This window comes from Pleurodeles waltl, chromosome 12 (genome assembly GCF_031143425.1).
Source record: "Pleurodeles waltl isolate 20211129_DDA chromosome 12, aPleWal1.hap1.20221129, whole genome shotgun sequence".
In the NCBI taxonomy this organism is placed as follows: domain Eukaryota; kingdom Metazoa; phylum Chordata; class Amphibia; order Caudata; family Salamandridae; genus Pleurodeles; species Pleurodeles waltl.
In genome coordinates, this window is record NC_090451.1 from 434,361,746 (window position 1) to 434,377,170 (window position 15,425).

General features: G+C 44.1%; 1 protein-coding gene across 1 annotated transcript in view; it reads right to left on the reverse strand.

Moving 5' to 3' along the window:
* The window catches only part of WTIP (WT1 interacting protein), a 271,804-nt gene that overhangs the window by 10,331 nt on the left and 246,048 nt on the right, over positions 1 to 15,425 (reverse strand). Inside the window, exon 7 of the mRNA XM_069216956.1 lies at positions 9,476 to 9,544. Coding sequence (XP_069073057.1) covers positions 9,476 to 9,544 — 69 coding nt within the window. The remainder of the gene's footprint in view (positions 1 to 9,475; positions 9,545 to 15,425) is intronic.

Consider the following 15,425-nt stretch of genomic DNA (forward strand, 5'->3'; position numbering starts at 1 on the left):
AACGTATGTAAACAGAAGCCTAAGTGAACCAGCTGCTTTGCAAACACAAAGCTAATTACGCACAGAGGATCTCCCGCCACTGCCACAGGGGTAGCTACCAATGCTGCAGCCGATGCAGTGGCACAAGGAGCCAGAATAGTGGGGGGTCCATAGCACCACCAACAAGGCTGTATTTAACAGCTCTTCAAATGAAGACTGCCTTTTATAACTAACTCCACCACGGATGGAATGCATTTATGCATTTTGAATTGGGGCCAGGCCTGCCCTACCCGCGCCAAAAGAAAGCGTCATCGGAATTATAAGTGAGAGACTGGACCAGGTTAGTGGTTCTGGAGACCTTGCGCTTGCTTGGAGCAGTGAGGCAGAATTGTCATGCGCTTGATGGCACCATAGAAGCTGGACCCTCTGACACCCTGCAACCCCACGAAGCACTTTCTCCCTGTCACCTTCTTCTTGCGATTGCTTCACAACGGAGGGATTTGGGACTGAGCTATATTGCTACCTAAAACCTCCGCCCCCACCTCATCACTGACACTTTTGGCTGCAACTTCCTCCGGGTGCCCAACCAGGGTCTGAGGGTCTCATAGAGGAGCATGTCGCCCTGGCATAATACACTGCTGCCCCTGCATTTCAACCAGGATTCCTGCCAGGAGGAGTGAACCCCCAACCCTCTGCCAGTGCACCACTTCTTCTACATAGTGGGGTCCTGAAAACCGCCCAGGAACCTGGCGAGCTCCAGAGCTTTGCGCATACACTCTAGAACCTAGGGGTCCCCCCACTATGCCCGACTATCCTCTTTTTAATACCTCAAGATGCGACTTGTAGGGCGCGGGGCAGAAACATTAAAGAGTGAACCCACTACCATCAGGGATTTCTCTGCTGATCTATGGGGCGACTACTCCCTTGATGACCCACAGTGCCTGGAAGCATTACTGAAGGGCCTACCAGGGCACTGGGCACCCTGAACTGTTAATTTTATCCCCTGAGTGGGCTCATTGAGGGACGGAGAAGCAGCACCAAGGTCACCTATTACAACCACATCAATGCAGCTCCTGTTGTTTGCTTGCACTGTTCTATCCTACTATCCTCCAGGGAGTCCAAGGAAGCAGAAGCCGGTGACTGATGACGCTTAAGGCAGATTGTGTCCCTGAAGAGGAGACCCTGTACAGAGGTGCCTGAAACACTGTACTGTTGCAATGGGCAGAGAATGTCGGAAACGAGACTTGGACACGAGTGCCCCGACTCAGCTGGAGTCTCCTGCGGATGCATCTCTGCTACCCCTGGTAGGATCCCAGGATAACTCTACCTCTAAGACATACTGTAGGCCAGACAGCGTCCAGGGACGTCATAGAAACAAAGATCGACATGCTGGGAACTGACCTGAGTATCCCAAAAGATGACCACAGGCGCTTGGCTAAGAGGGTTACCACTGTGAAGTGATGATTAACCGAAATACATCTGGACGTCTCAAACCTGCGATAGAGGCTCTCCCTCATGGAGAACAAAGCACAGACACTTGAACTCAGAGCTGAGGACAGTGAGAGCAGGTTGAGGAGAAATAATATTCGTGTCATTGGTCTCCCCAAACACATTGAGGGAAGGAATACCCAGACCTTCTTAGAGCATTGGCTGTGGGAGGAGGTGGCTCCAGAGGGCCTCTATCCCTTCTTTGCCCTAGAGTGGGCCCATAGGGTCCTGGACTGCTTACTTGCCAACCCCCACTTCCTCCAGGCGTGCCACCAGGCCCTGTCATAAAACTCCCACAAATGCATGTTACTTGTTTAACTGTTTGGACAGGAGGCGCAGACCTGCTTGGCATGGGAATGGGGAGTTCTGGGGTTTGTTGCTGGTTGATTGGAGATTTGAAACTGGAGTGCACTCTGCACGGTGGTTTCTGTTTAGACCGAAGGGAACCATACACCACTAGAGGTTTTTCCGCTGTCCCTGTCTAACCTATCTCTACAACATGACATAGAGACCTCTGTAGCATATAAGACTCTGAGTTGGAATATAAGGGGGATGTATACAATGCTCAAGAAACAGTCTTTTCATACTATAATAGGTGGGAAGTACAAATAGGGCTTATTCAGGTAACACACATTATCACCAAGGAGGGTTTAGCATTACAGTGCAGATGGATGGGGCAAGCCTATTATACCACATATTTGGCCTATGCAAGGGGGGTGGGGTCTGCTACGGATCTGCACTGGCATCCCCCTCCATTATACTGGCCACATGATAGATCCAGGGTGATGGTATGTGGTGGTCATGGGTCGATTCAATGGCAGAGACGCCATAATAGGCAGTATTCACAACCCAAAGCAGGCAGCTGTCTTTGCTGATCTTTCTAGAGTATTGGCCCCCCACTGATGGGTTCAGTTATTCTAGGGGGTGACTATAACTGTATAACAGACATAGCGTTTGATCGTTCACACCAATCCTTACAGGATTCACTGACAACCCGAGTGGCTCAAACGTATTGTGCTTGGCAAGCAAAATAGGGGTTGGTGGATTCTTGGCGCCTCCACCACCTGGACAAACCGGATAATTCCTTCTTCTCCATTCTACATGTGCTTCACGTGCAGTAAGATGCATTCCTATGCACACATGATGTTCATGAACAGGTCCACAGTACTGAATACCTTTCCTGCACTATATCGGATTACAATCCCCTGCTGTTGAGAGTAAACTGGGGGAGGGCCCGTCCTTGCATTCTGTCATGGAAGCTGCACTCGGAGGTCCTACAGGACCCGGTCTTTTGGGACACTACTGGAACGATTATCACAAAATATTTTTAGGACAATACGAGGACCGCCACAACCCCTCAACTGGAGTGGGATGCATAAGTACAAATAAGCCCACAGCACCCATGAAGGTCAATAATATATAATGCGACAGTAAAAGCCGGTATAGAAGGTCCAAGGTGTATATTACAGGAGTCTTCTTGATGTTCCAAAGGATGGTTTATTTAGTTCGGTAAGATACAGCCAACACATGTTTCGTCACACAGTGACTTTTTCAAGGCTGTAGAAAGATATATTGTACATGAACGAAATGTAGGAGGCAAACCTTATTTGTACAAAGTTGTAGATAACAAAATAAAAATGGCATACAAAAAATAGTGAGATGGATAGATTATAAGTGAGGAGAGATAGACATAACCTCAGTGGTTCGGGCATGAAGAAACAAAAACGCTCGTAGTTACGGAATAATGTGATATTTTTAGGTTAACTGTTCCAAACCTTTTCCAGATATAGGGTATAAATCACCCAACCGTGTGAGAAAGGCATAGTGCATGTATAGTCAGACATATAGAGATACAAGAACCGTAGAGAGTCAAAGAAGATAAACAGAGAGCAAGGGAATCACCTGACATAAGCAGGACCTACCTAGATAATGCATGAACATCTATCATGTCCATCTAAATAGTGGTGTAATATAATGAAAAAGAGTAAAAAAAAGGGGAACAGGGAAAAAGCAGAAGAAATAATTTAATGAGTAATGGTGGGAAATACTGGATAAATCTAAGTAGTGATAATATTCGTAGAGCATGAATATACAGATATATATTTACATCCTAATGAGTACCTGTTATCTAGTCACGTAGGACTAGGAAACCAATGTGTGGGTAGAACACGAAAGGTATTGAGTTGAAATAAGTATATCCTCTGTGCGTTGAGTCAAACGGTAGTTCAGTAAATTGCAGGTCAGGGGGCCATGATAAGTCCTATGTTAAGAGCAGAGAATATAGTATACTTTCAGTGGAATATGTACAAATAAATGTGAAGCTTATTTAATAAATAGTGAAAAAGAAAGAGGTGATCCGTTCCATATTGTGTTACTATTGGGATAAAGTCTCACAATTTACTCAGGTAACACATATGTATCAGCATAAAGTAAAGAAACAAAATAAAAAAGTATTCTTCTCTCTCATTAGTTGTAACTAGTATAAGTAGCCAGGTAACAGAGATCTGTTTAGGGAATATGGCAAACTCCGGCAACAATTATGTATCGACTTATCTCGTTTAGAGTGTTACATATCACTCCCATGTACATCTAAAGATAAAGAGCGAGTCAATTTCTTTACCTGATTGACCGTCTTTATACTCAACACTTTTTTGCCCTTAGGTAGTAGGGAGAATTGACCACTTTTTGCACCAGATGTGAGATAAACTACTCACAACAACACACTTATTGGAATATACTAGGAGGTGCAGTACTATTGCCATTACTACGTGTTGCTAAAAATATTATATACATATGGAGTGGGATGCGTTCAAAGGGGTGCTTAAAGATCGATGTATATCGGAGTCAGAGGGCATCAGGAAGACCCTGCTAAGCGACAGCCAGTCATGAGAGGAAACGTTACACACATGGAAACAGCCTGGCCTAGTCATACGGAGCTACAATCAGACCTGTTCTATGCTAAGGAGAGGGTTGCTGATTATGTTTAGAGACTGCGCTGTTTTGATTACCGCAGTTATATGGTGCGGGCTCATTCAGAGGGGGACTGTGCTGGCTTACTGCTTACGTGCTTGGCAAACCGAGCACAACGGGGCTCAGTAATTGTAGAGGTGGACGGTGAGGTATATCACCAGGAAGACATCAATCACAAATTCTATGAATATTAAGCTACTCTCTGTAGCAAGTGCTGGAGAGACTTCACTTACTTACATAGAGGCCTTTCTGGCATCCATAACTCTCCTCATGGTCTCACCGGAGGTGGGCGAGGACGTGAATGGGGATATCACCCTCCAGAAGGTTGAAGCTGCCATGAAGTCCATGGCCTGAAACCAAACAACTGGGATAGATGCCTTCCCGGCGGAGTTCTACTCAACCTATGCTGACAGCTTGGCTTCAAGATTGGTGGACTTGTACAAGGGGGATAGAGCTTCTGGGCTGCTACCGCAATCCTCCTGCGAAGCCCTGATAATACCCCCATTGAAACCAGGGTAGGCAGCCTCCGACAAAAGAGCTTACCAACCACTATCTATCTTGAACACTGATTATAAAATCTTAAGTAGAGTCCTGGCCACCACTTGCCTGCTCCCTCGCATGTCCACAATTATCCATTGAGATCAAGTGGCTGTAACATCGGACATAATATTTGTAGACTCTTCACAATACTAGAAGCCTCTGCGTCTACCGGCGCTAAAGCTGTAGTCTTCAATGTTGATACAGAGAAGGCCTTCGACAGCCTGGAATGGCCTTTCCTCTACAGAGTTCTGGGACGTTTTGGCCTAGGTCAGGGGTTCATTGCTTGCACCAGGTCATTAATCATGGATCCCTCAGCCAGAGTTTGGACGGGGCACATGATCTTGAGGAACTACGGAGTTGAGAGGGGCACTAGACAGGGTTGCCCCATCGCCCCTGTTATTTGCCCTGGCAATGGAACCACTTGGTAGGACTGGGGATGTCTATTGGGGTCTTGTGGTGGGCGGCCTGACCCACCATAAAGCGTTGTATGCTGATGACCTGCTTCAGCGATTTGGATCCCTATCTGGTTTCCACATTAACTGGAGCAAATCCTACCTAATTCCCGATGCAGGCTTCTGAGACTCCTCCGGCGGACCTGGGGGTGTTGCAATGAGAACCCCTGTGCTTACCTTTTATGGGGGTCCACATTTACCATGAGATTGTAGATCTTCTTAAAGGCAACATAGATAGGTCCTTTTGGGCCCTAAGGGCCGGTGCTGACTTTTGGGGGACCCTTCCCTCCTCAGTAGTGGGACGGGTGGCACTGCTGAAGATGATTGCCCTCCCCCACCTTTTATACTTCTTTGTGACGTTGCAGTGTGGATACCCCATGCTTACTACTGGGACAAAGATAGCATTATTACGAGCTTCCTTTGGGGCTCGAGCTGCAGAAGAGTGGCCTTAGCCACACTCCAGACATCAGATATGGAGGGCAGCCTTGCGGTGCCCGATTTTGAGTCTTATTATTTAGTAGTACGGCTACAATGGCTCACGCAATGGTTGACGTGCAGACTTGCCATGGGGAGAGAGGTGTACAATCTACTCCGAGTATCGGCCACTTGGTAAGAGTGATCCTTAGGCTTCTTTATCATGGAATTTCAGGTTCTGCAAAGTTGCTGGACCAGAAGCCAGCAGAAGACGCAGATACCAATGCCTTATTCCCCTGATATACCTTTGAGATTCCTTGGGTAACTCCCACATGGCGGTGACTGCTGTGGTATTGAGTAGTGGGAAACGGCCGGGTGTCAACGATTGGGGCCCTCTCGGAGGCTGATGTGTTTCTCCCCTTTGAGGAATTCCACCTGATCTACCCCAGGTCCACTTCCTCCTACATAGGGCAGTAACAACATCCATTTGTAAATAATGAAAAACAGGCTTGGCAGAACCATCACAGTCGGCGTGCTGCCAATATTTGGCGACTGCCTCAGGAACCTTCATGAGCAGACACTTGTTAATACAGATGATGAAGAGGCAATATAAACCTATTAGTGATGCGTTTGAGGGCCTGATGAGAGGAGGACATGGGTATGGGCTTTCCAGAGAAGGACCGGGGAAGCATACTGGAGCTTATAGCTACAGCTTCTGGGAACACCAAGTTCGGTGTCATCCATTTTTATGTCTTGCATAGAGCATACCTCACCCCTGGCAGGATTAACTGCTACTACGCATTGACAGATGAGAAGTGCGCTCGCTGCGGAGAGGTGGGAGCGGAGTTCTTCCACATATTATGGAGTTGTCTTCACCTGACTGTCTAATGGGAAGCAATTACTAGAATGTTAGATGAAATCACTGAATGAGAATTCCCACACATTTTGCATTGGTTCCCCCATACTGCTAAAACTAAAGCCACAAGCAAATTCCAGGATTTGGTTTTCACCCTGGCAAAGAGGGAGCTTGCCAGGAACTGGAAGAATCTGCAGAGGCTGCAGGTATTCACATGGAGGAGAGAGCTAGGCAAGTGGGCGAGTTGTGAAAGTACGATAAACCTCTGAGACGCCAAAAGAAGGCTAGGGTTTCTTGATGTAGCCTGGCTGTGGGAAGCCTTAGTAGGCTCATTACAACATCCTGACCCCTCCACACCCGATGAACTGCAGTGCTTCCTGTTCCCATTGATAGTACAGCAAAGTGGTGACCCCCCCTACACTGCCTGGAGGCAGGATTTCCTAGGAGACCATTCCACAATTTAATTACATAAAAGGATTCCCTCCATAATAACTCAAGCGCATACAACCCCAAAGAAATAGGTAGGGGCACACAGTAGGGAAGGGAGGGGTTATAAGGGGCGTATAGCACTTAGTTCAAGAAGAGTAGCAGTTGACTGTATGAAAGAATGAAGCCCAATCTGACTTAAGGCAATACATATCTTACCGGAAAGCTGATCAATGCCTTGATTGATGCTTCTACTAACAACGATTTGGGAGCCCTTAAACTTGCACTGGTATTGAATGACCTATTACTCATGTACACCTGGTTAAAGCCCCGATGGGTTATTCTGTATTTTTGTTAAAACTGCAATAATGATTAAAAAAAAAGTGTTTCTGATAAAGGCTTATGCACAGTGAAACTACTTGGTTAGAAGAATCTACTGAGAGGACCACCAGATTGCCTCACACTTCCTGGTAGTTCATCCACGGAGCGCTACATTACAAGCTGAAGGGGCATGAACCAAAGCCAAGGACAACGACTGCAATTAACCCACCACCCCAATCTATGCAGAATCTATACAGAGAAGAGTGAAGGGTCTGCAGGAGTTTACCATCATTCCCCAATTAAAAGATCAATATTTTCTAAGACATGCTTTTTGAAATGTAAAGTCTAACCATGTTTGAAAAATAAAATGCTGAAGCAGTGGCCCAGACATGCAGTTGGACTTCTACCACCAGAAATTAAAAAGACTGCTTCTGGACACCAACCAAAATTGCTGCACTTCTTTAAGCAATAACAATCTCAATTACCAAGCAAGTGCTATTCAATGGTTTAGCACATTTTAACAGTTCTGTGTGTCATCAAATGCCGTTAGCCTTCATTTAGATTAAATGGTGTGGGAGGAGCGACTCAGAATTGGCTAGGAGCAGGCAGCTCAGTTGGAGCGTATTCCATGACCTCCTACATGCATGCGCTTGCATCACAGGTCATGGTGCTGCCGCAGCATTGATCGATATGGCACTGGACTAGACGACAGCTGAAGTGATCCGAGCACTGACAGTTAATAGGCATTGCTTTAAACAGAAGCTCAGATTCCAGCTACTTCTTGATAATTGGCTTCTCAAACCCCTAGGTGCACAATAACTAGCAGAACATTGGACTATTTATCTCCCCTGGCGACCTTGCCTATGGTGGGGCCATTCGTCTCTGCAGCTGTTAATAATGAACTAACCAAAAAAATGTCCAGATCCAAGGGCCAGAGCCTCAAGAAGGCATCTGATGAAACTGTTGACGAGTAATGTCCCAATGCTAATTAACAGAGAATTGATTAAAGATTTACCAAAAAGTTGATTTTACTAAAATTTAGCAATTAACCATAAATGCAATTTTGATTTGCACACTTCTTGTTAGCATCCCTGTCAAGAGAAAAGAAAAACATCTGATGCAGAGAGTGTGCTTATTAGTAGCTGCATACAAATACAATTACGGCTTGAGCGTGTTGCTACTTACTCAAAACCACTCAAGCCGTCCTGTGTGTACATAAAGCTAAGGAGTTTGCTATGTTTATAAACTTCAACGAACCATTGGCTAATATCAGGCCGTTTCAGGTCATCCTTGCTAATGGTCCTTGTAACGCTCAAAACAAAAAATGAAATGAAACATGCACAAACTGCCTTTAAAGTGAATGGGATAATTATTCTTGTTGATAAACAAATTTGCAAAACAGTGGCCTTGTGTTTTTTTTGGTTTAGTAGTCTTAGCCAAGATATTTTCATTTTACTATAATTATATATACATAAAATATACTTATGGGGGCTTTCAACCGGCAATCTTCATCTACTGGACTGATGCGCCGTCAGGTTTTGGTCCCGCTCCCTTTAGCATACAGCATGAGGCTACAGTTTAACCCACTTCAACCATTGGTTACCCTCTCACTGTGAGTGACGGCATGCTAGTATTTCACATTCTTCTCATTTAGACACAAAGTAGTACCTGTCAGTGCCAGAGAGTACTATGGCAATGTCTGCTTTTTGAGCCCGAATAATGATTTGCTGTTAGCAAGTATTTTCTTTTATATTGGTAAGGTCCCCGCATCTATTCCTTCACCTCTGAAAGAAAGTTTTATCAAAACCATTACAAAACTAGCATTGCCAAAGCCAAAATTCTGGTAAAAAACACCAGACCCATTGGCTTTGCCAAGACATGCTGAAGATGAGAACCTTAACTGCTAATCCATGAACTGTTATATAATGCCTAATACGCATTTGGCAACTGCAATCCACAAACGATCTACACATTCCTTTGAATAGTACATTTTGAGAGTATTTAGAAGATATGAAAAACCTCTACTCACCTCACAGTGATAACACTCTACATGGTAGTCTTTGTCCATTGATACCACTCGAATAGTCTCTTCAGAGCCCTAGAGTAAAAGCACACAATGAAGGTAAAAGAAAGGAAAATATTTGCCAGTAATGTATTGAATTTACTCTCCATTACGACCATGTAAACTATAAATAGCAGTCTGAGGGTTCAACATACAAGAGATAGCCAAAGTCAGAGTATATGACCTAGACAATCATTTACATAAGTGTCTCCACGGGCTAGCATCTAGCACCGAAGATTGCTTGGCATCAACTTAGAGGCTCTTACTGCCCTGACTATGTCCAGATCTAAGTGTAATTCACAACCACGTATGAAATGTCTGAAAATGAATTCCCTACAAAGACAAAGGGGGTCATTACGACCCTGGCGGCCGGCGGTAAGTTGGCGGTAACACGGCCAACCGGCCCCTCCACTATAGCGCCAGGCTTCCGCCTGGCGGTCATAATCCCCAGGGCAGCGGTGCAAGCACCGCTGCCCTGGGGATTATGAGTCCCCGACCGCCAGCCTGTCCGTGGCGGTAAACACCGCCATTGAAAGGCTGCCGGAAAGGGGACTTGGGGTGCCCCTGGGGGCCCCTGCACTGCCAATGCACTTGGCATGGGCAGTGCAGGGGCCCCTAGGCATAGCCCCGTCGCGCATTTCACTGCCCGAATTTCGGGCAGTGAAATGCGCGACAGGTGCTACTGCACCCGTTGCACATCAGCATTGCCGCCAGCTCTATTACGAGCCGGCTGCAATGTTGATGTGACATTTCCGCTGGGCCTGCGGACGGTAAAACTGCATGGGTGAAACATCTGGCATGTGATGGAAACAACAAAATGCAGCAATCCATACAAGGCTGTAATCAGCTGTTCTGCACAATGTTATAAGCACAGGTATTCATTGCTTCAATGTTTTCTACTTGATGAAGGGCAGCACTTTCCCGGTGCATCCAGAAACCGGCACAAGTCCGTATATAGACCACTCTCAGAAGGAAAGTTTAAGAGAACTTGGATAAACACAGCTAAATTGACACCAATCAGTCAATATTTTTTTATTTCAAAAGGGTATTTTGGTATATGAAATATTGATGGAATTTAAACAATACTCCACTTTACTACTGATCTAAAACTTAATATCTGAGTGATATTCTACCACAAAGAGGTCTTCTGCCAAATGCATGAGCCACAAAAAATCAAGACATGATTTTTTCCTCTTCATCTAAATAAATTTTATTATGTATGATATGGCAAAATAATCGATTTACCGTCAATGTGTCAGCTACGATACAAAATGGTTACCTGAGAAGAAATGTTACTGTGCTGGGATTGAATGTTGAAGGTAATCTAAAGTGACTGTTCTGGGAGCAATCTTTGTCCTACTGTAAAACTAGTCCTACTCCAATGGAGCCGGACAGTACTTGGCACCTACAAGAGAGATTACGTGGAAAATGCTCTGACTTAAGTGGTCTGTGGAGAAGGTACAGGTAGTAGGTTCAAATTCTTGTGGGAGGATTACAATATGATATAGAATATATATATATGTTTTTCCTACTGGCGATTGCCAGTAGGTAGTTAGAGTTAGGCCCACGTTTCCATAGAAAAAGCATTTTTTGACTTGCCTATGTCTTTGGCGTCGTTTGACGAATCTTAACACAATTTTCCAAACAAAGGTGTGATGGGTGATTTTTGTTGCACATGAAAAGTTTCTGGGTGATCCAACACGCAGGGGCTGAGTAAAAGGAGAGGCATCAAAAACATGCTTTTCCCATGTTAATTCCCACAGGAGTTTTGAACACGACTACAGCTTGAACCGCTGGACGGAATTACACCAAATTTGGAAGAAAGGTAGATTTTCTTCTGGGATTGTGCTTTTTGTTATTTGGTGTAAATTTGTTCGGTAAATTTGTTGGGGCTAATAATCTACTTTATGCAGGGTGGCACCTCCCTGGGGCAATTGTTTCAAAATAAGGGGGCGCACGCCCTTCCCCCCACAGCCCCAGGAGCTGGCACCTCCATTGGCTCAATTGAAATAAAGAAAGGGGATCCTTCCCCTCTATTAACTGTGTAGACTCAGCGACTTCATATAAAAAAAAATCTGAAATCCTTTGTGGATGTGAATGCATTGTTAATCTACTGGAGCGCAATCTGTATGTGGCTGTGACAAGTGGGTTATTTGTTGTCCTGTCCTGGTGAGAGTCCATGGTTCTCCCTTTAAAGTGCTACGAGTATGCTAATGTGCAAATCACCTGGAAGCTCTTCCCGCTTTGCCCTGCATTGTCAACCTTGTTAGTATGCAAAGGTCTTCCTGCATTTTGCAAGGATGATGGACAGCTTACCAAAGTATCCCCCAGTGCATTTTCCGCCGATTTTGGTGGCAGGTTCTTTATGCTAAGGAATATGAGGACATCGCCACAAAAACAAAGAAGCACTTATGTCTTTTAGATAACAGGAAGGACCCTGGTTTGGTGGAGATTTACGTCTTTGTAGTCTAGTTGGCCTCTCTATGGGAAGATTCATGAGATCACAGAATTCTGGAGAAACATGCACTAGGAACAATCAAATTGCCAAATGCACACAAGGTCACTCACTGGTGACATTTCTGCGGTTGTGCAGAATACACACTGGCATTTATCCAAGGAGGCTGAAAGACCTGCACTTCAGTAGATATTTTGTGCAAAGCAATGGACTCTTGTTGCATAAAAGGACAGATGAGATCCCTTTGTGCTGAGTCACTCACACAGCTACTGACATACTCACACAGGCACTCTCACACCCGCTCACAGACGCACTCAGACAAACATACACCCAGTCACAGACCCACTGAGGCTCACACACCAACTCACAGACCCACTCAGAAACTCATGCACCCAGTCATGAACCCATTCACTCACAAACCCACTCACAGACCCACTGCCACTTGCACACCAACTTAGAGAGCCACTCTCACACCTACATAGACCCTCTTAGACCCACTCTCACACCCAGAGACAGTCTCTCACACCTATTCTCAGACCCTGAGAGACAGGCCCTGTGGCCAACCCCACCACGCATAGCCTGGAGGCTCTGCTCGGCGCAGGGTTGGGTGCTTAAAGAGGGTTGGCCGCAAGGCTTGGCTACAGGCCAGCCCCTGCGGCCAGCTGTACGCAGCAGTGGTTGGATTAACATATAGTAATTAAAATGACTTTACGTTAAAGAAAAAAAAGAATATTCACTTAAAAAAACAGAGGGTACGGGGACTTACAATTAAGTTCTGAACTTACTCGCACATAACCATAGAAATTCAGCAACTATAGTTATTTTAAGTAACCCCAGATATTACAGCACTCATGAGAACTTTTATAATGTCAATAAAAATATCAATGAAACATAAGCAATCAAATTATTGAAGAAAAACTGTGGATGGTGTGGGCGCGACTTATAGTTACTTGAAATAACTAACTATAACTGCTGAATTTCTATGATTTTGTGCAAGGAAATTCAGAACCTAATTATAATGTCCCTGTAACCTTTGGTTTTTTGAGTATGTATTTCTATGTATTTATCTTTAGTATCAAACTGCAAGGAGTGAGGGTGCAATGGAGGAGCAGGGGTGTAGAATTAAACATGGGGGGAATGAACAGGAGCTTGAAGCAGGGTAGTAAATACATAAAAAACGAATTAATAAAACATAAAAAAAGAACAAGCATTTGGGTTTCGCATTTGCTCAAGTTAGAGCTATTAGTGCTGTAAATTCCTAACTGGATTTAGGAACTTAAATTGAAAATGAAAAGTAAAACAGTTGACATAAGCGACCCGATTTAAAGTGCCATGGCCGCCATGAGTACGAAGGAGAGACACAAAAAGAAAAATAAGTGTGCTCGCAGTCAAACGTATCGGCAATCGTGCAATTAGCAATGCAACAGGGGCAGTCTGCAAGGCAATAACAAAAACGCCTCAAGGAGGGACAAACGTAAAGCATTTACCAATAATAACAAAGGATTTTTGAAAGGCAAGCCCATGAATGAGTTAATATGTTGCAGTGGGCGTGGTTAAAGGCCAACAATACTTACAAAAGGTTGAAGTGCTTGCGTGCTCAACCTAACAAATAGATGGGTAAGGAAAGCTATAGCTCTATGGCTAAGGAGGGTGCAACATGAAGTACACAAGGTGCGAGGAGCAGTACGTGAGGGAGAGAGACAGAAGAAAGACATATGCACTCATGGAGTGCAGACAGAATAGTTTGCTAAACGTGAGCAGTGGAAGGATTCAAGCCATTCCATCAAAAAGGATGGTAAAGAGGCTATGTTTCAGGCAAGCGAAAACACAAGAGAAGGAACAAAAGGCATCCATCCAATAAAAAAAAAGCAGGCAAATTAATGACAAGAATGCCAATCGGTGGGAGCAGTGGGCTGGCTATAAGTCCGATGTAAGTTTTAGTATGGTCCACAAGCTTCTTTCAAAGACAGATAGTTAAAAGTGGTCTGTACGCCAGACTTAATAACATTTGAAAGCTGTCACTCTGAAACAAAACTTTACATTTGAATAAAATGATGGCCATTGCACATTGCAATATCATTTTAATAGAACAGTAGGGTATGTCTTAGTACAGAAACCCTTTCCAATTTTAATGTCTATCACAGAAAAAGGGTACTATTGTCTTTGAATTAGTATAACATGGAGACATAGTTTAAACATAGAGATAAATACAAATTAATAAAAATAAGATGAATGAATATTAAAAAGAATTGCCAAAGTGAAGTATTTACCCACAAGCCTTGGGCACTGAAGTTCTATCATGTACAGTGCAAAACAGCCCATGACGAAGCATGTTGACTCACTGTCCTATGCTGCGGTAGGTGGAAGCAAAATGTAAATGCCCGCAGAACAGAACAATAGCTCAGTATGAATGTTTATGTGGATTTATTTTTATTTGCTCTTTTTATTACACAAGACTGGCGAGACAGATAAAGTTATCTCTAGTTCAGATCTAAAAATAACCCTCGTAAATTGTGTGTGTCCACCACACCCACAGCAAATGTGGAAAAGCACTTCATTTACTGTCATAAGTTTTTGAATGGCACAATCAATGCTCCCCTTCAGAACACTTTTGCAGCCTGCATGGTCAGCCTGGTATTATAGGCTGGGGATTGAGAAAACCACTGTTGTACTAGGGCTAGTGAAATGAAGAGACGACTGAATCTATCATCAGTATCTATTTATTTATCTCTGTACAACGTGAAGAGTGAGCCACTGGCCAGCCTGTCTTAACTGCCACTCCCTCTCACATTCCACCCACTCCACCGTATCACCCGTTCCAACACAGAATACACAGAACATTCTACTACCACTTAAGCCCTAAGATAACACAACACAGCTCCTTCCCCAAAGAACACAAGGTTGATGAAACAACAACAAAATTAACATAATAACACAGAGTACTTATAGTTCTAAATAACCGGAATGGTATCTGTACATTATGCATGCAATGAAAATGTCTACATACAGAACATTTCTACATAATAAAGCAAATGGAATGACATATGTACATTTTGGATATGCAATTATATACATAAAGATACATTTCCAAGCAGTTCCACCACAGTTACATATTGACGTTCTATGATAAAGTAATTGAACCACTCTGGAGGATGGAAAATTCTTTCCTGCATCACCCTCATCAGCTCATGGCCATTCTGGGTTCTCAAGTCACCCTTGGAAATTTTTCCTTCCAACAAACAGTCAGGCACTTTACCACTTTATTCTTCCACACATTTCCATCACTCAACAACACGCTGTAGGGATTTACTTTCTTGACCTGTAGGAGTTTGGAAAACTTTGACAAACCCTTGCACTCTTTCCAGCCCTTCATCATTCGTACTTAATCACCTACTTCAAATCATTCCTCGATATCACTCTCAGATTCCTCAAATTTCCCACCATTACACTTTTCCCTCACCA